General features: G+C 38.7%; 1 protein-coding gene across 2 annotated transcripts; it reads left to right on the forward strand.

Moving 5' to 3' along the window:
- The first annotated feature begins 1,777 nt into the window (after positions 1 to 1,777).
- On the forward strand, positions 1,778 to 22,174 carry CUNH4orf17 (chromosome unknown C4orf17 homolog). 2 transcript variants are annotated; one of them, XM_040967061.1, is made up of 9 exons: positions 1,778 to 1,883; positions 3,165 to 3,383; positions 5,935 to 6,147; positions 6,886 to 6,950; positions 13,119 to 13,262; positions 17,684 to 17,765; positions 19,261 to 19,450; positions 20,475 to 20,518; positions 21,914 to 22,174. In XM_040967061.1, exons 2-9 carry the CDS (start codon positions 3,257 to 3,259, stop codon positions 22,099 to 22,101), a joined length of 1,053 nt encoding a protein of 350 aa, XP_040822995.1. In that variant the 5' UTR covers positions 1,778 to 1,883; positions 3,165 to 3,256; the 3' UTR covers positions 22,102 to 22,174. The 2 variants fall into 2 exon arrangements, with proteins under 2 accessions (XP_040822995.1, XP_040822993.1); XM_040967059.1 differs by having other exon boundaries at positions 1,803 to 1,925.
- The last annotated feature ends 5,547 nt before the right edge of the window (positions 22,175 to 27,721 follow it).

Genomic DNA, 27,721 nt, shown 5'->3' on the forward strand with positions numbered 1-27,721 from the left:
TACATGGCCAGGCAGATGTTTACTTTTAATTGCTGACTCTAAGGAAAGGCATAACCACACAAGACTGTAGATGGTGCTGATGTCAGAGCTTCTGGTACACAGTGTTGTTTCCAACTCAATATACATTTGCTCCCCTTTGTCTCTGAAATTTATTTATTTATTCATTTATTTACTTAACTTTTTAGAAGGCAGAAGGGGAAAATAAACTCACATCTAGCAGTTCACTCCTCAAATAGCAGGTACTGAGCCAGGCTGCAACCAGGAGCCTGGAACTTGGTTCAGGTCTTTCAGTTGGGTGGCAGGACACAATTACTTCGGCCATCAGCACCAGCTCTCCCGCCTGCGTGATTAGCAGAAAGGTGGAATTGGAGGGAGTGCCAGCACCCAAACTCAGGCATTCCAACATGGGGTGTGGGGCATCATAAGCACTATGCCAAAACCCTTCTCCAACCCCCACCTTAGAGGGGGATGAGAGTGTTAGAAGTTACATTTTCTGCTCTTCTTGTGGCTAGTACTGCATAATGCAACTGAAGAGTATTATCTGAGACTCATGCAAAGACCCTTACACAAAGAGATCTAGCTGGTATGTGCCCTTGTCTGCCAATAGCTCCTTAGTTGTCCTCTTGTTCCCTGCTTTTCAGATGACTGAAATTCCAGAAATCATTTGAGCAACACATAACTTCAAAAACTGCAGTTAAATACTAAGTAAGGTAAATAATCACAACTGAAATCCATAGGCTTCCAAACCAGTCATAGCTGTTGAACTCTTTTAGGTGAAGGGGAAATACATGTATATTTTTGATTAAAGCTCTATGTCTGGTCTCTGCTATTAGCTGTGTAAAAAAAAAAATATCCAAAGTATAGAATGAAAATCTCTAAATGCCAAAATGACATTGGAAAACCAATGAAATTCCCCAGAAAATATAGTAAAGCAGAGTGTATGTCATAAAGGACTCACAGGCACAGGGAGGTTGTCAGGTGGAATTGTCACAGGGCCAGCCAGATAAACAGACTTGGGCTTCATCCTTGCATTATATTCAACTTGTTTCACTTTCAGAAATTACCTATGCTGCTTCCAGAGACTGTTACTCATAAATCCAAAATCATGTGTAGTCTGAAAACAAAAGTAGTGGTACGCACCATGCCTTTCTGTGCACCTTATTTTCTATCATCTTTACCTAATATTTCAACACTTTTTTCAACGCTATTTTAACAAATCGCTGGTTTGGACATTTTGATGACCAAAACGATGTGTTTCACTCACAATGATTGGGAAAACTTTAAACTCATTCATACTTCATCATAGTTCCCCTCCTTTGTTTCATATATTCAGTTTGAAAAATACAATACTTCCTAACCCATCCTTCTTACCTTTCTTCCATTTTCCTCATCCTTCTTTTCTTCCTTTTAATTTTTACAATGTTTTCAATTCACTTTGAACTCACAAACTTAGCCCTACACTAAATAAAGATAACAAACAATAACTAGAAAAATCTCTGTTTCCCAGGATTATAGACAAAGGGTTATTAACAAGCAGGGGTTGATTACATCACATGGTGTTTCTGAACCTCCAATGTTGGGAAAATTATCACTATGATTTGTAATTCTTTTTATTTTCTCTCCCATTTTTCTCTTGTATTTGATACAGTACTCTTCTATGTCCAAATTTTGGGACAGGCATTTTCTGCCACATGGCTTTGTTGGGTTGTGGGTAACTGGGGGTCTGAGAGAAATGATGGCTGAAGAGGTTCTGGAACTCAGATCTCTCTAAAGGAATGTTGCCATGTTGCTAAGCTATGTAGGGCATCTTATCCAGGGAGCCCCATGGGCACCATGGAGTGAGAGCGGGAGGAACTGGAAGGAGAAGCTACTTTCTTTTGGAGGTATTAGGCATTAGACTGTGGTCTCACCTAAAAATTCCCCAGGTAACTACAAGGGTTTAGGGAAACCAACAAAACTTCAGTCTGGGCTGTTTAAGGCTGGAGGGCTATCTATAGCTTTGAGTTCCTTTCAATCAGGAAATGCTTTGTATGCTCAGATATCCTTTTCAATTCATCATTATGATAATTTTGGATATTATTTAGTGATGTTTAAATGCATCTGCTGCTTTAAGGACATATGTCATTGTCTTTTAAAGAAATAACCTAATTTTGATAAATCATATGAGAAACATATGCTGAGAATTTGGTAGAAAGATATTGATTCTGTGAAAAACATTTCCATTTGATTAGTAAATATTTAATGAGCATACACTTTGTGCCAGACTGTTTTCTGAATACTGGGACAACATAGATACACACACACAACTTGTAGATTATTGCCTGCCTGATTTATTATATCCTATTGAGAGAAAAATAAATGTTAAAAATGGCAGGGAGATGAAGATAGCATGAGAAGGGAAAGGGGTAGGAGAGTAATGAAGGCTGAGCTGGCTGTGGAGATTCCTGGGGACAGAAGGGCAGGAAGCCTTTGGAGAAACGGTCCTGAGACAGAATAACGATGAAGGAAGGGAAAAGCCAGGGAAGGTCTGAGTGAGGTGCATTCCAGGCTGGGGCGTCAGCCACATCAATATTATCTTCCACATCCTGGGCCTATGGCTCTGTAGGTGTCTAATAAATGCTAGCTGAATGAATGAAAGAACACTGAATTTTATAAGCAATGACATGACAAAGATCCTCTAGTGTTTATCGTGTAGCTGCAATAACAGTCTTTGGACTGTTTTCCTCCTTCAGGTTTCACCATACTTTCAGGAGACAATACAAATTTAAAATGCTGGCTTTTAAAGGACAATATGAAAAGGCCTCGTTTAGTATACAGTATATTCATGGTTATTGTATTTTTAAATCATCTGAAAATTAGCTATATCAAATTTGATAATATGGAATCTTTTGGTTGGTAAACCAACAAAGTGACCTTAAATGCCATAAAAAATATGTGCTTTGATTTTTTTTTCATGCATAAGATTTCTCTGAAGATAAACTTTATATTCCACATATATAAAATGTTTTCAATATTGACTAGAATTTTATCTGAAAGCAAAATAGCCTCACATTGCTTCAATATGAGCAAAAAGTCAGTGCAGAAAAAGAAAATGGAGCAATGTTTGGTGATTAAGAAAACATTGGGAGCCTCTTGTCAGAAGAGTTTTCATTCTGTCATTGCAGGGTCTTAGCACAACTGGATGTGAGGCCAGTCACGTTAGGCCCCATAAATTTTTCCGTCAACGGTGCAGAGGGGAAATCAACAAGCTACCAGCATGAATTTCAAACCTCCAACATCTGCTCTTCAGTTTGAGAGCAAAGGCAGCCGCATCGCAGCCAGAAATGGAAGTTGTTTTCTGGTCAGGAACACACCTCACCCGAGGAGAGTGTGTCACATCAAAGGTAAGGGGACATAAGATCCCAGGAAGTATGTTGTCTATATCTGGACTATGTGATGATTCTGGTGGGTAAACACAGAGCTGCCATTCAAGATGTTTATCACTGGTGAGGCATAAGCATTGACAATTGGAACCAGGTATGGCTGCAGCAGGAACCTGACTACTTACCCCTCAGATTGCTTGATTGCTAGGGCAGAGTGGTAGGCATCCTGCATGTCGTTACACCAGGCATTCTAATGGAAGTGGCTGGATCTCAAATGGGAAACCAGAAGCTCAGGTGTACATTCAGGAATCATCAATACAGATGTGATATTTAGAGGGGTGGATATTGATCATCTCTTTATTCATTCATTCCTTTATTTATTCATTAATTCAATGAATATATCTGGAGTGAAAATACAGACAAAAGCCTGGTCTCAGACATGGACTGCCGAGGAACAAGATGCTTTATAAAATAACTGTGATAAGGACATCTATACTGCGGTACATGCACAGACAACAGACACAAAGGAACAGCCAGGCTCCCACAGCCTAGAGCATCTGGAGACCGAGCCTGCTATGGCACATGTAAGGAGAAGAGAAGGGCTATTTGGGACTAGGGAAGAAGCTGATCAGGGGCCAGATTTAGAGAGGTTTGTATATATGACTCTAAGGAAATTCTATTTTTTTTAGTCAAGAAATATCTGTATTTCATGTTCTTTATTTCTCTGAGCTTTCTCTCTCTCACCCTCTCTCTCTCAAGATTTATTTGAAAGAGCTGAACAGAAAGAATGGTAGAGGGAAAGGGAAAGAAAAGGAAGGATCTTCCATCTGCTGTACATTCCAAAAATGGCGACAACAAACAGCTGGGACTGGGCCAATCTGAATCCTGGAGCCAGAAACTCCATCCTGGTCTCCCACATGGATGGCCAACCGCTAACATCTACTACCTTCACATGTTATCAGCAGGAAGCTGGATAAAAAGCAGAGCAGCTGGCCGGACCATAACGGGTGCTAACATTATAAAAGGTGGCCTAACTGCACCACAACACTGGCCCCTGAGCTACTGTTTAACCCACTGCGTCCTGCCTTTTTACCATGCTCCCAGATAAACTATCTTGATAAAGTTCCCTAGCCTTCATTTTGACAAAACCAATGAGCATTATCAGTAAGCACAGTCACCGTTATAAGTAACAGAATGATAAATCTAACTGGTTAGTATAACAGAGATGGGCTATTGCTTTTGCTAACTGGGAGATGCAGCATCAAGATGGGTTTTAGGCCTGAGTTGACTGGATAGCTCACTGGTGCCACAGACACTTTTTAAAAAAATTTTACTTTGTGTTTTTCTTCCATCCTGTCATCTACAATATCTGACTGGCCTGAGTCTAACATAGTGGTAATGGCTGCATCAGTTCTCAGCTTTGTTTTTATAGGACACACAGGCTGCTTTCTCAGCAGATTCTGGCAATGCTCTTCCCATATTTTATCAGTTTTATGAACTGGACTAAATACAAGCTTTAGGCTTGGTTCTGTTATTCACTCATTCAAAAAATAATCACAAAACATCCAGCCTCTGTCCAGTGCACTTCTGAGAACTGAGAATACAACAGGAAACCAAGTCCCTTAACTTTGGTAGCTCATACCATAGTGCAGCTCAGACATACGACACAGATACATCATAAGTGACAAAGCTGTGAAAAAGAAGAGTACATCGGGGGATAGAGGGAAGAAGTGCATTTTAGACAGGGTTGCCAGCAAAGACCTTTTTATATTGTCTGAGCAGACAGGTAAGAAGTGGGTTGGGAGGACCAGCAGTACTACAGGGAGTTTTGGCAGAATGAGCAGCTATGAAAAACTGTCCAGTAATTTGTGTGCCTGCTCCTTGGAAGACAAAGCAACCATCTCTTAGTTCCTTACACAATTCACTGATCCACAGAGACCAATGCCCTGCTCACCCCCATTTTCTAAGCTGTCCAATTCCACATGATTTAGAATTAACATTATTATTAAAGAGTATCTGGCTGTAATTTAACGTTTGAACCAAATGCTACATTTGAATCCAAATCACCTAGCTGTTGTAATCATACATAAAGAAGAAGTCATACATCAAGAAGAAACTCTACCTAGTTCTCCTTCCTCCTTTCTGTATGATCCTGCTGGATCCATTGCTTAGCCCTCACTCCAATAGCTTTTAACTTCGTTCAGCACATAAATGAATTCTAGATGCTCTCCACAGATGAAAGTTAATGTCGCTGAACAGGGCTGGTACAGCCCCCTTTGTCATTAGTTGGACATGGAAAGCAAAGAATCTGGGATAAAAGCAGGTCTAATCTCCTGGACTCCCAGATGGTGGCTAAAGATGTGCGCTTCTCAATGGTGACCAGATGGCAGGAAGCAGCTGTGCAAACAAAACTGGCTATACTGACTTTCAAAGAATGGCCTTTAAACCATGATTTACACAGTTTGAAATCTAACATTTTACATCTGTTTCACAATTTTGATTGAGCAATTCCTGATCCTTCAAAGAAAACCTGCCAAAAATCTAATTCTGATTGTTTTTTCATCCTACTGAGGTTTGAATAATATTCCAATCTGTACTGTCAATGACGACGAGGTTGCACTCAGAACGCTGTGGGGCGTTGGTCAGTTTAATCACATAGAGAAGGAAGAGAAACCAGTTTCCAAGTGCGGTGACCAACCACCCAGCACCACAGTGCCGCACAGCCCCATCAGAGGAGTGTCACCCGCCCCAAACTGGGTCAAAGTACCCCCAAGGCCCCATTCTGGTGAGTCACTCTGCACTGATGAAATGTTTCAATGTTTCCTTGGGCCTTTTGCCAATAAATGGAAGAAGTGGGAACCACATGACTGTTAAAAAGTAGCAGTGATTTTAAAGTAATCATACAATGTTCTTGCTGAAAGAGAGAATCATTTGCTAGTTCACTTCTTAAATCATTTGCTAGTTCACTTTCTTAGTTCACAAAATTTAGTATCCTGGAACTCCTTCTGGGTCTTGTATGTGGCTGGTAGGACCTAAGTATTTGAACCATCATCTGCTGCTTTCTAGTGTGAATTAGCAAGTTTGATTGCAAATAAAGAAGCCAGGACCCGAATCAGAACCTTGATTATGTGATGAATCCAAAGCAGCAACCATACTCTTGATTTAAATATCAGTCCCTAGATTCTCTTATAATTAGAGGAAGTAGCAGTTACGTAGACAAGAAAATAGAAAAAAGACCTATCAGACAGAAATTTGTCATTTTAAAGTAAATTTTAACCAAATTAATAAAGTATAGCACATCAACAATTTGGGCATAGAATTGATTTTTAATATCAATACACTTTAATTACATTGTTATAATGAAATTCTGTCTATAAGTTTCCTAATATTTTAAAATAGATTCCTGAATTTTCCTTAATTTAAGTTTATGGGGAATCTGATTTGTTTAGCAACTGACACATACATCACATGTTGGGAATTTTTTAGTTTAACTTCAATACGTTTTCTTTCAATTTCCTTTCAGAGCCTATTAGGAAAATCAAAGAGTGCTTCAAAACTTCCAGTGAAAATCCTTTAGTAATTAAACAGGTAAAAACTGGGTTTTTTTTTTCAGCTATGTATTTAGTTTGATTTCCATCCTTTCCTCTCTTTCTGTTCACATAGCTTTCTGAAGTCACCATATTTTATAGCTCTATTTAAGTATCAATAATGAGATATAAGATCACATAATAAACATGCACAATTTGATGTGTTTTGGGAAATACGTACACAACCTGATAAACTACCTTAAGATCAAAGGATGTACACACCTGTCACCTCAAAGTTCCTTTATGACCCTTGCCTTCCAAATAGCTAACATTTATCTATATCCTATCAGTAAAGATTGCTATGGAATACTCTGCTTTTATATAAATGAAATCATATATATGGTTGAGCTCAGCATGATGAATTTTAAGATTCATCCTTGTTGCTTTGCATCTCAATAAATAGCTCATTTCTTTTCAATACTGAATAGCATTCAACTATATTGAGCGGTACTTAATTGTATGGCATTCCCACACTTTATCAATTCACCTATGGAGGGATATTTGAGTTGCTTCTGATTTTGGACAAAGCCAATTAAATATTGGTGTACCACTTTTTGTGTTTGAAGTTTTAAGAAACTGCCAATTTGCTTACCAAGTGTTTATACCGTGAGAAATTGCCACTGGCGGTATATAATCATATGTATTTCCTTTGACATCCTCCCAAAACTTGTCATAAACAGTCTTCTTAATTTTAACCATCTTAATAGGTACATAGTGGTATCTTACTGTGATTTTTGAATTGGCATACCAATATGGGACACTGATTTTGCAGGAAATAAACTACTTAATTGGTTTGCCATTGTAGCAATCCTTTACACTAACTTTTAAAAACTGGGTTTGCTAGACTCTCTTTTGCTGTAAAAGTTCATAGATTCTTTATAGATAGAAATTTTCATAGATAGAAATTTTTTGTGACATGTGTATTTTGAAAATATGGCCTTTTAACCAGAGGCTTATTTTTAAATTTTATTTATTTATTTACTTTTTTTTTTTTTTTTTGAACCATTGGGGGAGCGGGGAGGCAGAGCTCTTCCATTTACTGGTTCTGTCTCCAAATGGCTGAAAGGGCCGTGGCTCGGCCAGGCCAAAGCCTAAAACTCCACCCAAGTCTCCCACATGGCTGTGGAGCCCAGGCACGTGGGCCATCCTCCGCTGCTTTCCCAGAACATCGGCAGTGAGCTGGATCAAAGGACCTGAACAAGTGCCCATACGGGATGATGGCATTATAGGCAGCAGCTTTACCTGCTGTGCCACAATGTCCGCCTCAAATCCAAATTTTTATTTTTTTTGTATTAGTTTCAAATCCACCTGATGTTTATCACACTTTAATGATATGTGCAATGTTGAATAGATGTGATAATAGCACACACTCTTGCTTTGTATTCGACCATAGATGGGATGTATTCAGACTTTCTTCATTAAGTCTAACATAAACTTACATTATTCATAGATGCTTTTTCTTTATGTCTGAGGACCTTTTTATTCCTAATGTGCTGAAAGTTTTATCCAGAAATGGAAGGTGAATTTTTTTCCTGCCTTTGTGGTTTCTTAATGTGTGAATTACATTGACTAACTTTGAAATATTAAACCAACTTTGAATTTTTGATAAAAATCCCACTTGATCATGATGGGTTATTTTTATATACCAAATTTCATAACATGTTGAGCATCTTCTGTTATGTTACTAAGGAATATTTGTCATTTTCTTATCATGTCTTTTTCTGATTTACATACTAATTTAATGATGTTTTCACAGAATAAATTATTGTTGTTATGGAAGATTTCATGTAGAATTGATATTTCTTTCTTACAAGCTTAGAATTGTTCAGTGTGGCCATCCTTGAACTGGACCTTTCTTTAGGTTAAAGTTAGAAACAACAGTGTTCCCTTTCCTAAATGTATGCTACTCAGGTTTTATTCTTTAGTGGGCCTCAGTAGTTTGTATTTTTCAAGGAATTTTCCATTCATTTAGTTGTCGAATTTAGTGACATGAAGTTGTTCACAACTTTTTTTCTATGATCTTATAATCTTCAAGGATGTACCTTCTCTTATTCCTGAAATTGGTAATTCCCAATATTATTTTTTTTCCTGATATGTCCAGCTAGAAGTTCATGAGTTTTACTGATTTCCTTGAAGAACTGACATTTCATTTCATTGATTATTTCTAACATCATTGATTATTTCCATCACTTTGTTGACTTGGGCTTGTACATAGAGAAGTTTAGGTCATCGTTTTGAGATACTTTCTTTTCTAATGTAAGTGAGGCATTTGGGTTTTTTTTTTTTTTAAGATTTATTTTAATTTTATTGTAAAGTCAGATATACAGAGAGGAGGAGAGACAGAAAGGAAGATCCTCCATCCTCTGATTCACTCCCCAAGGAGCTGCAATGGCTGGAGCTGATCTGATCCAAAGCCAGGAACCTGGAACCTCTTCTGGTCTCCCATGCGGGTACAGGGTCCCAAGCCTTTGGGCCGTCCTCAACTGCTTTCCCAGGCAAACAGGGAACCAGATAGAAAGCAGGACCACCAGGACACTAACCGGTGCCAACCTTGGTCCCCGCTGCATACAAGGTGAGGACTCCAGCCGCTAGGCTACCAAGCAGGGCCCAAGCAATGTATTGTTGTAATGTTCAAAAAACACTGTTTTGTTTGTATCTCCACACTTTACTGTGTTTTCACTTTCATTCTTTTAAAAATACCTTACAATTTCCTTTTTAGGTTTTTCTTTAGCTCACAGGAAACTAAATTAAGGCACTTAATTTAAATAAGTGGGAATTTCTCAAATATACTGTGGATTTCCAACTCAATTTCACTCTTGACAGAGAACATACTTGACAGTTTAAAGATTCTGAAATTTACTGAGATTGGATATATTGCACAGAATATGGTCAAATTTTTCTATGTGCCCATGAATAGAGCGGTAACTTTGCTGCTGACCAACAGAATACAATAAAAGTAGAGTATTTGGGCCCAGGCACAATGACTCAATTGGCTAATCCTCCCACTTCAAGTGCCAGCATTGAATATAGGCACCTTTTCATATCCTGGCTGCTTTACTTCCCTTCTATCTCCGTGTTTGTGACCTGGGAAAGTGGTAAAGGATGACCCAAAGCCTTGGGACCCTGTACCTACATGGGAGACCCAAAAGAAGATCTTGACTCCTGGCTTTGGATCCGCTCAGATCCAGCCATTGCAATTACTTGAGGAGTGAACCAGCAATGGAAAATCTGTCTCTCTGTCCCTCCTTTTCTCTATAAATCTGCATTTCAATAAAAATAAATCTTTTTTTAAAGCTGGGTGGTAAAGTTGGATGGTACTGTTCCTCAAATTTTCCATAGTTATACAGATTGGCTCTCTATATTTTTCCTATCAATTTAGAAGGATTAAAGTCTCTTCGTAATTGCAAAATTCTACCAACTTTAGCCATGTGTTTTGAAGCTCTCGTTGAGTATAACTGTTAAAGTTCTCTTGATGAAATGACCTTTTTATTCATTTCGAAACTATTGTCTCTGATAATATCCTTTGCTTCAAAATCTATTTTTAATGGAATTTTTCATATTCTCGAGTCTATTTTGGTAACTGTTCTTTTTCTACAAATTCTTTATTTCATCTAAATGCTCAAATTTATTGACAAAGTTATGCATATATCCCTACATTTATTTTGAGACATCTGGAGATATTACTTCTGTAAGAAGTAGTTTATTATATATTAATTTTATTGGTTTATATTTTTCTTGATATGTTTCAACAGAAATTTGTCCACTTTATGTCAAGTAATGTTTGTGATTTTTTGATCCTCTATCTTGCACATTTTTTGTTTTGTTCATTTATTTTTCTTTTCCTATTTACATACATTATTGTTCTAACTTCTTTTTTAAGATTCCTTTAAAGATATTTATTTTATTTTTATTGCAAAGTCAGATATATAGAGATGAAGATCTTCTGTCCAATGATTCACTCCCCAAGTGAGTACAACGGCCAGTGCTGAGCTGATCCAAAGCCAGGATACAGGAACTTCTTCCAGGTCTCCCACACGGGTGCAGGGTCCCAAGGCTTTAAACCATCTTCGTCTTCAACAGCTTTCCCAGGCCATAAGCAGGGAGCTGGATGGGAAGCAGGGCTGCTGAGATTAGAACTGGTGCCTATATGGGATCCCGGTGTGTTCAAGGCGAGGACTTTAGCTGGTAGGCCACCACGCCAGGCCTTGTTCTTCTAACTTCTTTGTATTTTTGTAATACAAGTGGCTTCCAAAAGTTTGAGGGAAAAGGAAATTAAAGATAGAATTGGGATTGTGTTATGGCACAATGGTTTAAGTCATGCTTGCAATGTTAAGCATTCCATAGCAGAGTGCCTATTCTAATGCTGGGTGCTACTCTTTCACTCTAACTCCCTGCAAATATGCCTGAAATGCAGCAGATGATGGGAGATCCAAATGAGCTTTGGGCTGTTGGTTCAGCCTGGCCCATCCTCCTCTATTATAGTCATTTTGGGAATAAAACAAGTGCTCTCTCTCTCTCTCTCTCTGTCTCTCTCTCTCTCCATCTCTCTCACTTTCATGTAAATTAGGTAAATCATTTTCATTAAAAGTTAAGCTTACTTTGTTATAAAAACATTTTGAAACACAGCATCATTTTTGCATATTTTCCATGAACTTTTTAAAGATCCCTTGTGCATGATTTTAAGACTATCAGTTCTCTAAAGTCTACTTTAGCTGCTTGCACATTTTTTTGCTATAAAACATTTTCATTTATATTGTCCAAAATATTTTGCAGCACTTATTGAAATCTCTTTTTTGACTCCTGGCTCAAGTGCTAAACATATATATGAAGCATTATTTCTGGAAATCTGCAACCCATGATCGATACTTTCTTCCAGAGAACTTGTGTCTTTTTCTGTAGGAACCCAGACATCCTTTCAGTCTAGACCACTCTAAACCAAGTTCAAGCCTTATCCCAGGCTGTATTTCTTTTTCTTCCTGAAGATTTATTACTTTACATTGGAAAGAAAAATTTACTGAGAGAAGAAGAGAGAAAGAAATCTTCCATTGGCTGGTTCACTCCCCAGGTGTCTGCAATGGCCAGAACTGAGCCATTTCAAAGCTAGGAGCCAGGGTTTTTTCCAGGTCTTCCAGACTATAGCTCTTCAAAAACTGTTTCACTTCTAGGTCTTCTTCATCTTGAGGATGTGGTCCTTATTTGGGCTACACGGTTTGACTCCTATCCGTCACGACCCTTTAAAGACCTCTCACAAAGCTATCACTCTATGAGATCAAATGGTCTCAGGGTAAAAATAGCTACTGCACTAGATATATGTGTCTTACTTCCCCTTCACCTAATGTTTTATTCATGCTTGTTCTTTTATTTAAAAAAAAAATACATTCAGGTTTGTTCGGTGGAAAGTTTGGACAAAATGTGTTTCCTATCCACCACCATTTCTCCCTCTCCCTCCTCCCCACCCAAGAAAAAAAAAAACTAAGCCTTCATAATCAATGTTTAAAGAAAGAAATACAGCTTTATTTCCTTTATATGTCCAACTCTAGAGGTCTGGCAATGAGCATGATCAGAGCCCTAGGTGTTGACTTTTTTCCTGAGTTACTTTATGTATTGATCGAACAGGTTGTTAAGAAGCTTTCCTGGATCAGGCGCACACGCCTGAGGCCTCTATAAATCTCCTCCTGGATTCAAAGGTCCCACAAACCTTTATTGCTTTATAAATTGTGAACAGAGTATTTACACTCAAACTAGCTTTCCTATGTCCTGTTAGCAGAGGAAGGGGGAAGCAGTTTGCACCCTGAAATGGTTTCAAAGCATAAAACCTCTTAGCTGTTCTTTCCTACCCATTTAATCTTTCCAATTCACTGGCAGATCTCATCTGTCACATGATGGTTATTATGTGGAATTGCAATGTAAATGAAAGTTACACATTACACATCTAAAAAATATTATCCTGGTGCTTAAGCAAGGGTCTTTAAGTGACTTTACTAAAAGTTAACAAACATTATTTGTTGTCTCCAAATATAAATATGGGATAGAGATTGACAATTAAAAATAACCTCTTTTACTTTCACTGGTCTTCTTATTAACTACCATATTTCCCATTTTCTTGAACTTCATTTTCATACAAATATAAGTGGCTATAAATGCATAGCTTTTTCTTATTTTGATTCAGGAAGAAATTAAGGTCACAAAGCCACCATCACCCCCAAAGACAAGCTCCGCTGCTGGCTCGTGTTCTTCTGAAGTGATGGATGCCAAGGTGGAAGTCAAAGAGAACACTGTGCGCATACCTAACTATCTGGATCAGGAAATCAAAGTAAGAGGCAATTAATCCATACTTGGGAATAGCATGAAGCCATAGATCTGCAGTTGAACTTTGGGGATTCCTAAAAAGGGGTAGTCTTTCCTTGAAGCTCACTCCTGGGACTCAGGTAGACACAACATCCATAGTCACTGGTCTGTACTCAGACATAGGATTTATTTACTTTTTTAATATTTTTATTTATTGCATTTGGAACACAGAGATCCACAGAGAGAGAATCTTCCATTTGCTGACTCATCTTTCGTGATGGGTGGGAAAGGCTAGGCCAGGAATTTCATCTCGCTCTCCCACATGAATGTGCCAGCCCAGGGACTGGGCCACTTCCCACTGCCTTCCTAAGGATATCAGCAGAGAGCAGAATAAGAGGTGTAGCAGCTGGGACTCAAACTTGCATCCATATGGGATGCTGGCATCATAGGCAGCCACTTAACAGCTACATTGTCACAATGCCAAACCTCAAATATAAAATTCTGCCTAGCTCTGGGCCTTGTGCTATAGAGACTGTCCACAGGTTCCTATGCAATGACATGGCACATACCTCATTTCTTGCCCCCAAGTGGACAATTATTCTTATGTTGTGCTGCTGGAAGATTAGGATGAACAATCTCATAGCTCCAACATTCCAGTGCTAAATCACATCTGGAGCCTACAGTCTACCGGGACCAGTGCAGTACAACATTGGAGTGGTTCCAAAGGCCATGCTGCTGAGGATCTGACACCGTCATCAGTTATAGGTGATGCAGGCCAGTTACAAGTCTGATCAACTAAGGACATGTTTTCCATGAGCCTCTATCTGCAGGCACAGGGCTGAGGACAAGGACCATTAGGATCTGCAGTGTTAGATTTCACCAAGCTGAGTTCTAAGACATAGTTCTGTGTTTAGCTTGATCTTCTCTCTAGCATCTGACTACTGACTTTTCCTTAGAAAACATGGAAGTGGGGGGCCATTGTTGTGGCGCAGTGGCCTAAGCTGATGCTTGTAATGCCAGCATATCATACTGGAGAGCTGGCTCAAGTCCTGGCTGTTCTGCTTCCAATACAGCTTCTTGTTAAAATACCGGGGAAAGGAGAAGATGGTGGCTCAAGTACTTGGGCCTCCGACAACCCTGTTGGACACCTGGATGGAGTTCCAAGTTGCTGGCTTCAGCTCGGTCCAGACCTAGCCATTGCAGCCATTTTAGAAGTGAATCAGCAAATAAAATATCTGTTTTTCCTTCTCTCTCCCTGTTCCTCCCCTCACTCTGTCACTCTTTCAAATAAAAAAAAAAAATCTTTCAGGAAAAAATGTATAAGCCATAAGACATGGAGAGACATTTTAAAGTACTGCATAGGAAAAAAAACTGTCACTTTATATTTGATTTTTAAAAAACTTTATCTTATGTGAAACGCAGAGAAAAAGAGACAGAAAAGATCTTCTATTGGCTGCTTGTATGCCACCAGTTTAATTTCTGTTTTGTTCTCCAGAACCATTCTTTACAGAGTTTTGGAGTCATGAATTCTGCCATATCTGACCTTGTGACTTGAAAGGGAAAAGGCCTTTTAAGACAGTACTGATCCATGTTCTTTGCTACAACTTACAAACTGAGGGTGGACCCTTAGACTGGACTCCTAGTCTGCTATGTCCAGTGAGGGAGGAGCTTCCCCTTAGAGTGAACAGATGCAAAGTTCCATTTCACAGTCTGATTAGGGAAATAACACATTTATGGAAATTTCTGCTCTTATCCTTAGAGCTCAGGCTTGTTATTCTAGAAAATGTCAATCCAGGAGACTGCAGTGGATACAGTTCTATGTCATGAAATACACTCAAAACTGAAGTTGTGATATTAAGATCAAGTTTAACTTTTATATTTAAATTCATATTTAATATTACTATATTGTACCAAATATTATACCAAAATAGTGAATTTTTCAATGCTCAAATTTCATATAAATATCTTCAGTAATCCTGATCAATGTCTGATACAAATATTTGTAGAGTTAATAATAATTTAAGAATTCAGGCAGAGCCTAGAAGGATGGATGTTGCAGGATTAAGATTTTTGCAGACCAGATCGAGGCAATGGAGGATAAAGAGAAATGAAGGGATTTGAGAAACATTGAGAAAGTACAAGTTAATGACTTGTTTGCCACGGTCAGGTAGACAGGAGAGTGGAATTGCCCTGGTGGGATCCCAGGGTCTTCTTGGGACAACTCATGTGTGCTGTACTATGCACTGATATATGGGGACCAGTAGAACAGCAAGTTTGGAGTGGGTTTTAGGGAAAGAAATATGGGTTTTGGATAGATTGTATCTAAAGTACTTCTGCAAAGTATATCTAAGTGGATGCATCTAACAGGCAGAGTAAATGGGACTGAAGTACAGAGATAGGAAATCCAGGGAGGTCTCAGTCACAACGGCAGACACAAATTAAAAGTATAAACTGTATTTTTATTTGCTTTTAAGACCATTTTAATAGAATTATTATTTGGCATTTCTCTCTGCACTATTGCTTACACTTCAGCATACTGTCTAGATTTAAAAAGAAAATCCTCAAGGAAGGGTTCAGAGCGACTAAAGGCAATTATCTTCCTATCCCTCTAATCTATGCACTGTGCTGAAGGAACTGAGGTACAATGACAGGTTTGATTCTGATCTCTCCCTTTCCCCAACACTGTGAATAAGGAGCAGTGCTGGTGAGATCGGTTCCCTGACCCGCAGATACCTACTAGAACCCAGTGGTGCAATGGGAAAGGATTGATTCCCCAGAGAGCAGAGAAATATTCCATCTCCCTAGAATGTGTGAGGAAGATGAGAAGAATAACCTATCAGGAACTTATAGATAATAGACTCGAATCAGCATTAGACAATAGTAAAACTACAAAGGCATGTGGGGGGAATCAAGAGCAATCCTGACAACCTCTTAACAGGAGGTCATATGCACAGAGCAGGGGGGCACCCCAGAGTGGAGCAGGGGGACAGGAGGAGGCTTGTATCCCAACCCTGGAAACTCCCAGATCCCCACCAAGGACTATCAATATGGGCACCAAAAACTACATTCCAACTGCCAAGGAGACCATGGGGAATTGAGGTGCCTTTGGAGGTCAAGAACTCTGAGGTCATCCACCCCTGTTTAGATCTCCCACATGGGATGGAAGAAGCCCAAATCTTTCCTTGTAGGATCCAAGGTCATCAGAACGACAGCCAGGAGCCCTGAGTGGACTGGTCTGCAGAAACAGAAGAACAGTAAACTTCCTTCGGGACTAGGGAGGGGAGCTTTCTCTGGTCCTTGCTTGGTTCCAACTGTGGGTCCCTGCCCTCTCTCACAGTGACCATTAGGATTGCTCCAGAAACCCATCAAAACAAACAAACAAACAAAAAAATCTAGAAAAGATAGACAAACAACAACAAGGAAAGCTTAGAACCAGACAAGGAACGGTCAGCGTGGACTCACACATACCTTACTAAGTAGGACACAAAGATTAGTTACTCCTCACTAAGGTATTGAAGATTTCTCTGCACACCCCTCCTAAAACTGTTCTACACCTAAACTGTTGACATATGCCTTGTTAGAGTTATAAGCCAGTTTAGACTATCCTAAAATCTGCCAAGTTCAGCAAAATTATGCTTCAGCACCATAAACTGCTAAATAAATACTAAAATGAAAATAGACACCAGACAACTGAATAGTATCCTATAGCCATTTTAAGGTGTATAGAAGGTGGCTGTATACAAACTAAAATTGAAATGTCAATGAAGTAGTCACAGGATGTAGTTAAGAACTTGTACTTTTTTTTCTTTTAACATACTGGTTACTGAATACCATGTCAATTAATTCCATAATGTTGCAAATTGTTGATGTTATCTTGTAGCTTTTAATTGATTGGGATGATATTCTGCCAGCTCTGTTTTCAGACCAGACATGGTCTCCCCAAGAAACTGTTGGATTTATCTGGACAATAAGATGCTGGACTCTATGCTTGGTATATGCTTGCAATGAAAGAATCTTGATTGGATTTGAACTGTAATACAGCAACAAAGTGGAGGAATCCACCTTGGGAGGAGGGTGTGAGGAGGGGTTGGGGGAATCTCAGAGCTTATAAAACTGTCATATAATGCAATGTAATTAATAAAAATAAATTTAAAAAAATAATTGATTCCCCCCAAAGAAGTGAAATGCTGCTGCCAGGAGATTTTGGTATTAACCAGACAAAACAAGAGAAACACACTGTGTTGCTTAAGCTAAACTATTAAATGTAATGGGAATGATTTACCTAAACTCTACAGTGCACTACTTGAAATATGGCTTCCAGGCTGAAATCCTAATTGACTTAGTTGTGCATCATCATATACAGTAATGTGAGGGAAGAGAAGATTCTGGAGATGGTACAGGAAATCATTTGCTTGCTTATTATGAAACTCTAATCTTCCCTGTCAGATCCTGTCAAAGCTCTGTGACATTTTACATACTGATTCTCTGGCAGAAGTTCTACAGTGGCTGCTTCATGCAACTACAAAAGGTAAGATTAAGATGAGCATCTACAAACACTGAACACAGTCTATTGTCAGAAACTGGAAAGATGACCTTTTCCACCTGGAACTTTCAAAGATAATGCTGCAATAGTCGCAGTGTTATGGTATCTGAATCATTACCACCCTGTATATCCACCTGCATGTACACCTACACACTCATGACCTCCAACTTCAGCAGGCTTCCCACTGAGCTCATCTGAGTGGTACAGAACACTTTGCTTCTCCACAGTCCATACACTTGGGCTCTTCCTGAGCACATGCTCTGCCCTGATGTGAACCCCAAGCACAGAATCTTTCCTTTGGTGTGCATGGCAGCAGCCTAGCCTTCCAAATTCCACACTAACAGTTCTGGCAATCCCTTCTCCAATCCCTTCCCCCGCCCCCAGCAGCTCAGACATCTCCCAGCCTTCTGTGGGTCCTTTGTATCCTGTTGCATGAAAACACAAGTCATTCTCAAGCAGGAAATGTCAGAGTAGCTACTCTCAAACCAGCCTGTTCATCAGATGAAGGCAAACTTGAAGAGAGGGCATGAGAAGCTGCGGATTTTTAAGATATTTATTTATTTGAAAGGCAGTAAGAAAGAGGAAAGAGGCAGGTCAGAGCAGAGCCTGCAACTCCATCGGGGTTTTCTACATGGGTGGAGTTGCAGGACCCTGGCTCTGCACATGAGCAGAGAGCTGGACCAGAAACAGAGCAGGTGGGACTCGAATCAGAGCTCATATAGGATACCTGTTGTGCCACAAAACTGGCCCCAGAATTTGCATTTTTAATAAGTTCTTAGGGAATACTGATGTTGCTGATTTGGGGGGGCGGCACTCCAATAACCACTGCATTAATTAGTATTAGGAAAGACCAGTGCATTAGGGAAAGTATTAATGTTTTTAAAATGAGAAACGCTTTGAAATAGCACCTTACCCTAGAAATTTAAGGTGAGTTTTCAGGCAATTAAGACTATTTGGAGGACAAATACTGTTTCTGTTTTTTTTTTTAAAAGGATGGGACATTTACTACATCACAAAAAAATAGATGCTTGTTCGGAGAAAAGAATAGAGAAAACAATGACAAGCAAAACCAAGAATGAATAAGTTGATATAATCTTTCAAGATATGTTTATAACCACTTACTTAACTGTTCGTTGTATTTTAACAAGTCCCACTATACTTATTACATTTGTATTGAAAGTCTCATATTATATAACTGCTGTTATGTTTTTGGCAGTAGCCTGTGGGGTGGCTTTTATACTCATTATTTTAGAATAATTACACTGCCATTTATAGACAGGTACTAAAGTGAGTTACCTACTGAGAACCCTGTAAAGGACCATAGGTTAACACAAACTAGGTTGAAGGGAACCAACTTTAACCTGGAACCTAAACACACAAGGGTACCTCCCTCTCATTTTGGGGTATTCCCATGTTTCCAGCTGAAATGATGAAGACAACTCCATGCCCCCTTTTGCTTCCTTCTCTTCTCTTTAATTAGAAAAAGAGTGGGTCTCAGCTGTGATTCATTCTGAGCTGGCCGAGGTAAACCTATTGCCTCACCTAAGAAGAAATACCAAGGCGGAAGCAGCTGCAGAGACTGGAAGGCCAAAGATGGTCAAATCACCCCCAAATTCACCTGCAAAACCAAAAGTGCTGACCAAACCTAGAGAAGGACATCAGCCAGCCAGGTAAATTAGATGCAAGGCCATCCACGAGGATTGGGTATATAACAAACTTTGAATCTCTTGTGTTTCTCTCTCGGAATGCAAAGCATGCCAAATTATTAAGTCTCCTTTTTATTCAGTAAAAAGCTGCATTGGGTATTTGTTTTGTTTTATTGTCAGAAAGGTACTGTAATGACTATTTTCAATCTCACTGTTTAGAGCATTTTTGTAGAGGCTATGACTGCCAATTGCTTTCAGGGAGATTCTCATTCTACTATGGACACTGCATTCCTAGGTAGCCACCTGGAAAGCTAACAAAATATATGCTTTTCCCTTTCTTCTTCCTCTTTTTAAACTAACACCATATAACTAACAACAGAAGCAAAAAAAAGGAACTGTAAAATGTACTTTATAATTATTTTTAAATTTGTTCATACTATACTGCTATTATTTTCTATACAAAGTAATGCAAGATGCAGATCATTGCTTCATTTTTCTTTTGCATATTCCTAGTGGCTCCTAGAGAAATAACTACTAAGAGAACTGGAAACTATTTCAGGGACATTTGTCTTAAACTTTGTAATTTCAATAACAGAAAATGAATAATATATTCATTATGTACATATAACATTATGGTGAAAGAATGTGTGACAAAGTATTATTACATGGAGAGAGAAACTTGAGTTTTGAAACTGAAAATTAAGTAACACAGAGAGAAAATATTCACAAAATATAATGTCACTTTAAGAAGCATTAAGACAGAAGAATTTTGAAGTACAGTTTCTCTCTATATCAGTTTCCATAAGAGCAGAAACTGGGGGAATAGTAAGGGTTATTCTACCTTAGTAACTAATACATGATATAGTAATGATAATCAAAGTAAAAAGATGTTGTATTGGGAAAAGAATTGAATACTACTTGCACTAATAAACAAAGAAGCGGGGTAGCACATTTAAGATACACATTATACTGAGATTTCTGATATAATCTCAATTTCTGTATAATCTACAAAATCACTCTGAAATTCATTTTTCTTCCTCCAATTTAGAGTGTCAAGTCAAGGATCTGAAGGAAATAAGGAAATATCAAAAGGTTAAGTATAGTTTGTGATAATTACTGAGTTGATATAAGGAAATCAGTAGGTACTAATTATAAGTCTAAATGTTAAGGATCTGTCGTTTTAAAGAAAAGAACCAGTAAAATATAATTATAATGTTTTCCAGATCAATTCTTAAGGGGCAGTATCTATTGAATTTATTACAGAGACAAATTTGAGATAACTCTGCATTGTTTTGAAAGGCAAAGTACCTCATCACTAAGCAGCTTCTTCAAAAGAGGGAGACAGAATCTCCCATCCATTGGTCCACTCCCCAAATGCCTGCTATGGTTGAGCTGAGCCAAAGCCCAGAACTGAGAAATCAATTCAGGTCAACTTGTGGATAGCAGGAACCCAGCTAGTTGAGCAATCATCACTGCCACCCAGAGCCAGCATTTACAGGGAGCTAAAATCAGGAGCTAAAACTGAAATCAAACCCATGGTTCTCCAATATGGGACACAGAATCTCAACCACTAGGTTAAATAAATATCTACTTCAACAAGCATAATACTAAATAGCAAGCATAGCCATAACTATAGAGCAACAGCTATGAAGTATAAGCCTCAAAAATCAGTTTCTATATTCCCAACAAGGCCTTCTTATAGCAGGCATTTTACAGCTATCACCTAGAGTTCCTTGCAGTTACTCTATATCCCAGCAGGTTTCATTGCAGTTGGCCAAACCCAAAGAATGTTCTTTATGCTAACAGTCAATAAGTGAAGTTTGGAAATTAGGAAGTACTCATTGGCTCTAATTCTAAACACCATTTATTGTGTCTGGCTTCTCTTATCTATTTCCTCACTGTAAAACTAAAACACTCAAGACAGTAAATGGTCTCTATTATTTAACTTTATGTCGACCTGTAGGTTCCTCTTGTATTTTACTCTGATATGTGGACTTGTATGTGTGTGTGTGTCTATGTACAAATCTTCTATATTACACCCCTCTTTGTATATAAATATTCAGCATCTCTCTAAATCCCTACTCCTACTGAGTATGGTCATGTAGATGTTGCAAAAGTCATGTAAGTACACTAACTTGCTTTAACATGCTTATCGTTTTATTTGTGATGAACATAGATCTCTTTGCTCTCACTGGCCTCATCCTTGCCTACCACCCTTTCTTATCACCCTCTCTAAATCATCACTACCAAAATCATACTTGCTTCTAAAAGAATGTGCTTTGCATGTTATGGAATCAATCTCTCATTAAAGAAAGGAAGGTGACAATAGATTCTTTTATGAATTTGGGGTGTTATCTACATATGCATATACACATACATATGTAATATCTCATACAATGTACATAGTGTTTCATTTACTATAATATATGACAGAGGTTATATTCAATGTTTCAATTACTATTTTACTTACATTTTTTCCAAACTCAGGGTCTGAGCAAAAGTCACAGATATTCCTAACAAGAAGCAAGATGAAAATACCGGTTACTGAATATTTCAGCAAGCCCAAGTCTCCTCCCAGGCCCAACACTCAGGACAGTGGATCAGCAAAATCAGGATCAGCAAGGAGTATACAACAAGGACACAATTTCTATCCCCAAAGAGCCTTTTACCCTTGAATATACAACAGTGTAACTTCTACACATGAAAATCCTTTCTTAAAGAACTTAACACTGTTACAAAATCATTTTTTAAAAAATGAAGTGGTTCTCTTTATGGAGGTAAATCCCAAAACACCTGTATATAATAAATAAATTTTAATGGAGATAATTTTTCCGTATTAATTTTAATACCACATGTGAAAGAAATGTTTTTTTTCTATACTTCTGGCCTTACACTATTATTAGTACATAGTGTGGGGTTCTTATACTAGAAAAAGCATACATAACCAATTTTTATTTTATTATATATATGTACATATACACATATATAAACAGTACATGTTTAATATTCCATTAAGTATTGTTGACAAGTATTGTTAACAAACAGCAAGTAGAAAAGAACTATCATCACAAAGAACATAAGAATATTAAGCAAACAAAAAAAATCAGAAAAACCATGCTGTTCCTTAGCTTTATGAACTGAAGCTATAACTTCTAAAATATTCTTGGGCCAATGCTTTTATTCTTTTAGAATGTGGCATGAATGTGTCTACAAATTAACCAACCACTGACTTACAAAGTTTGTATGAATACTTAGAAGAGAAACAGGTGAATATTTATCTGAAATGTTTAAGACTAAAAGTCTTTGATTTTAATTTTTCTGACATTCTGAATATTTGCATACATAAAATAAGGCATCTTGGGGATGGGGCCCAAATCTAAACAGAAACTTCAATTATATTTCATATATACCTTAAACATATACCTTGAAAATTATGTGATACATTTTGGACAAAATTGTTAATAGAACAAATTCTGAATAACCACAAAGCAAAAGTGCCACTGACTCAGTCACCCATGTGGACAATCTGAAGTTGTGTGACCTTATATGCTGGGCCAGAGTGAAGCCTGGAACCTAGAGACCCATCTGGGTCTCCCACATGAGTGGCAAGGGTCCAAGCATTTCAGCCATCTTCTACTATTTCCCCAGGCGCATCAGGAGGGAGCTGGTTCAGAAGTGGAGCATCCAGGACCACACATGGCTTTTTAAAATGCTTCTTCCAGAGTAATTTTCCTGGTTAACAATGTTCTTTCCCTAGCTGTAGGCAACTGCCTTGGCTGACTGGTACCTAGCAAATGTTACAGTTAGGAGAAAACCTGGCTGGCATTCTGGACCTGGTTAATGCCAACCCTCTGTTAACTATACCAGTGTTGCCAGCATCGCTGCCTATTCTTTAATTTTAATGACCTGGGGGGACAGAGAGATGCATTACCTGCTCTGCCACTGCTGGCACATGTCATTCAGGGTCACCTCACCACCACTGCAAGGGGTCCCGCAATAGGGGATGGGGCCACTAAGGGATTGTTTGACATGTATACTCTTGGGGGCTTCCATGGACTGAGTCACTGCACTCACAGGTGATCAAAGGGGCTGAGATAGCTGGATCAGAACAGGGTAGCTGGAGGGCCCCTGTGGGTTCAGTCCAAAGTACCAGCCCACGTTATATACCATGTCTGGTCTGTATGTGGGCTGCTTTATTACCCTCAGATTTTTGGAGCAGGGAAGCTCAACCAGCATGATAAATTTCTCAGGCACATGTACATTTGTGTGGGGGAACATATCTATGTCCACCTGTACACACATCTGGGGACTGAACCAGTGGATGGAAGATCTCAGTCACTTTCTTTCACTAATAATCTTATTTTAAAAAAATACCTGTTTGTTTATTTATTTATTTAATTGGAAAGTCAGATATACAGAGAGGAAGAGAGACTCAGAGGAAGATCTGTCCGATGACTCACTCCCCAAGTGGCCACAATGGTCAGTGCTGAGCCAATCCGAAGTCAGGAATCAGGAGCTTCTTCCGGGTTTCCCAAGCAGGTGCAGGGTCCCAAAGCTTTGGGCCGTCCTCAACTGCTTTCCCAGGCCACAAGCAGGGAGCTGGATGGGAAGCGGGGCTGCCAGGATATGAACTGATGCCAAAATGGGATCCTAGGCATGCAAGGCAAAGACCTTAACTACTACGCTACTGCACCAGGTCCAAGACATTTCTTCTTAAGAATTGCTTTCTTTCTTCTTTTTCTGTTGCTGTTCTGAGTATTTTTCAAATTCTACAGATATAAACAGACTGAAGAATACTCCTTTCTTTTAAAAATAAGTTTTATGAAGAAGTTTATTAAAAAAATTAAATGAGAAGAAATTCCATTATTTCAGTAGACATATGTCCTTTTGATGCATTTACTTGAGTAATGTTTTTACCAGAACAAGTGACTAGCACTTCCTATAATTTTAACTCATACCTAAATAATGTTGACAGAAAAAGACATACCAAAGTGAGAGAAAAACTAGTAATTTTTTTAAAACCAACAGTTTAAATATTTTAGAAATTAGCTATTTCAACAGAGGCTGTCGTCTTCTTCTTGCCACCAACAGCCTAGATCTGGACTTGGAGTAGGAAGCATCATGTCTTACTTAGAAATAGGGCTTTGTAGATAACATGAGGTCATGATGGATGACGGAGGAACTGTCCTCCAATGTTCATTTCAAGAAAAGGAGAGTCTGAAGACACAGATACTGAAGACACAGAAGAGATGAACACTGGTGACGAAGACAACGACAACATGCAACTGTGAGCAATGCAACACCAGGGCGTGCCAACGACTAACAGCTGGGAACAGGCTAGCAGGGATGCTTCCTTAATGAGTTCCTGCTTTTACTTTTAAGACTTCAGTTAAGAAGATTTAAAGTGAGAGAGAGGGAGAGCCAGGAAGAGGTAAAGGTAATTAGGGAGAGAGAGAGGGATGGAGAGAGAGAGACAAAAGTGAGAAAGAAAATCTTTGTACACACTGGTTCATTCTGCAAATGGTTGCAATAGCTAGATGTGGGCAGGTCCCAAGCCAGCAGCCAGCAGCTTCTTCTGGACCTCACAAATGGGTACAGGGGCCCAACTACTTGGCTGTATTCTACCACATTCCAATGTCCATTGGATCAAAAGCGGAGCAGCTGGGGCGCCAACCAACACTTGTATAGGATGCTAGCACCACAGGCAGAAGCTTAGCTTGTTATGTCACTGCACTGGGCCCTCATTTTTGGTTTTTAAGCCTCTGGAACTAAATGAATTTTTGTTGCTTTAGGTCACCAAGTCTGTAGTGATTTGTTACAGAATCAATAGGAACTAATCCAGGGCCATTTATAATTAGTAAATATTAAAATATTCAATGTTTGTAATAATTTTTCTTCATCTTCCTGATTAAGCATCGGCCCTTTCCATAAAAAATAAAAGGCATAATATTCCCTGCCAGTAAATCACCTTTACTCTGAATCTCTGACATATACATATGAGACATAAACTCTGTTGCTTCAGAATTGTTAATTTACATATCTCTCATTAAAATGGATAATAGATTACTAAGAATAATACAACAAAAAATAAGACAATGAACAGCAATACTGAAATCAATATTCTTTCTACTCAGTGTAGAAATATAACTTACATACTGTGAGTTATACACTTTCTAAACTGACAATTTTTGTACATTAAGAATAGAGACTTCCATTATCCAAACTACTACTGCTGTTGTGACAGAGAACAAGCACTTCATCCAACAGGTCACTTCTCTAACTTATGTTTAGAAACTGAAACAGAAACCCCAGCCTTAAAAAAGTATTATTTCTTTTTTGAAATCCAGAGTTACAGAGATATGGGGGAGAGACACTGCAAAGGCCAGTTCTGGGCCAGGCTAAAGTCAGGAGTCAGGAGCTTCGTCTGGGTCTTCCAAGTGGGTGGCAGGAACCCAAATTTCTCAGGGGATTATCCTGCCAGCAGGCCTTGGAGACCCCCAAGGGGGTGAGATGATAGTGTTCTTCCATCACAAGAACCACCGGAGACAGTCTGATGGAGTACGTCTGTTTATTATAAAGTTAGCACAACTTACACAGACTGGGAAAAGGGAAGGCAGAAGGGCATTCCCAAACAATCCTCCTACCCACCAAGGACACTGTAACTGGCTAGAAGCCATGTCTATCTCTCTGGACACTTCAACCAAGTCACAAGTCATGTTGCTCATGCCTAGAGGGAAGCTGTGCCTTCAGGTCACAGGCAGGGAGGCCTTGAGTCACAGCACACAGACTAGGAGCTATGTCTCAGGTCACAGCCACCATCAGAGGCTGGCAAGTAGGCTGTGGGTTGCACCAGACTTCTGAGAGTTGATCATCAGGGAAGTCCCAGTACCATCCAGCCAAGGACAGAGAAGAGAGATGTGCAGCCCACTGCGCTCACTGCATGCCCAACAATTAGGTCAGGCTGAGGACTCAGTTAACTGAAACCACTGTCAGGGGTTGCCCCAGGGACATAGTGTGCCTTGTACCTATGACCTGCTACATAGGCAAAGCAGGCAGAGATCCAGTGGCAATCTCCCACTCAAATACATATTGTTTTTCCCAGGCCATTAGCAGGGAGCTAGATCAGACATGGGTTAGGACATAAACTAACAGTGTCACAAGAAGCAGCTTGCCTCCTAATTCACCATACCACCTCCAAAACAGCACCTTTCACTGCATCTTCCCACATAATCTTTCCACATACATGTTTAACTATGAATTTTTGGAGTTCATGAAATTCAAAATGCTCTCAGTGCTTTTCAACACAACCACTTACATAAATCATACAGATTATTCCTATTATCAATCACTAATTAAGAATCATTCATGCTGTGGACAAACAGACGCAAATATGATGATATGCATATCTCCATTCATGTGTCATTATTTAAGAAACACACATGCTCCTTAAATATTATTATTATTATATAAGAAGCTGAACCACATTTAAACTTTATTCACTTTAAGAGCCAATAAATACTCTGTGGTAAAAAAAAATATATACATAGAAAGAAAAAGTAGCTGTTAAGAGCTATTTCATTTTAAATTCAGGTAAAGACAAAATTGTTCCCTCAAAAGTAGCAGCTTTATAAAATAATCTAGCCTTCAAAAACTAAATTTTGTATTCAAAATAATTTATCAGCATAATAGGAATTCAAAAGAGGTATTAAAGAGATCCTATTACTTCAGAACTATGAGAGGGCATCACAAAGGAGAAACATACATGGTTTCTGTAACCCAAAAGAAATAAATTCCTCTGTCTACCAAGCTGATGCTTCTTAAAATATTTTTTCAAAACTAAACATAAAAACCTGCACACAAAGGGCAACCTCCCATACAGAGCACCCTGGTAGACTCACAGGACATCTATGAATTCCTGCCCCCACACGCAAGGAGTAAAAGCTTAGGAAAACAATGTTAAGAACACAAACTAAGAAACTTACAGGAAGTAAAGAACTTTAGACCATGCTAAAGACTGCAGTCCCAGCAAATCCAAGAGAATGCAGGCATGCTGATTACCTAACATTCTCCAGAAACTCCTGAATCTTAAAAACAAACAAACAAACAAACAAACAAACAAAAAACTCATATCTAAGTCTTGTTTTGCAAGAGCTGCAAAAAACAAAATTCTTATAGAGCTTAAGGAACTTTATACTATCATTTAACTTACAAAATTTTTAAGTTTGCAACAGAAATGAGAAAATAAAATTTTCTTTCAATTTAAACATCCTATGAAGTGTTTCACTTTTTCTTAAC

Source organism: Ochotona curzoniae, unplaced genomic scaffold (assembly GCF_017591425.1).
Source record: "Ochotona curzoniae isolate NIBS_2020 unplaced genomic scaffold, NIBS_Ocur_1.0 scaffold_4506, whole genome shotgun sequence".
Lineage (NCBI taxonomy): Eukaryota > Metazoa > Chordata > Mammalia > Lagomorpha > Ochotonidae > Ochotona > Ochotona curzoniae.

Coding starts and splice junctions, on each gene's coding strand:
- CUNH4orf17 (XM_040967061.1), top strand. CDS start 3,257: ATGAATTTCAAACCTCCAACATCTGCTCTTCAGTTTGAGAGCAAAGGC. Junction 3,384..5,934: donor GAGAGTGTGTCACATCAAAG/GTAAGGGGACAT, acceptor CATCCTACTGAG/GTTTGAATAATATTCCAATC. Junction 13,263..17,683: donor ATCTGGATCAGGAAATCAAA/GTAAGAGGCAAT, acceptor CTTCCCTGTCAG/ATCCTGTCAAAGCTCTGTGA.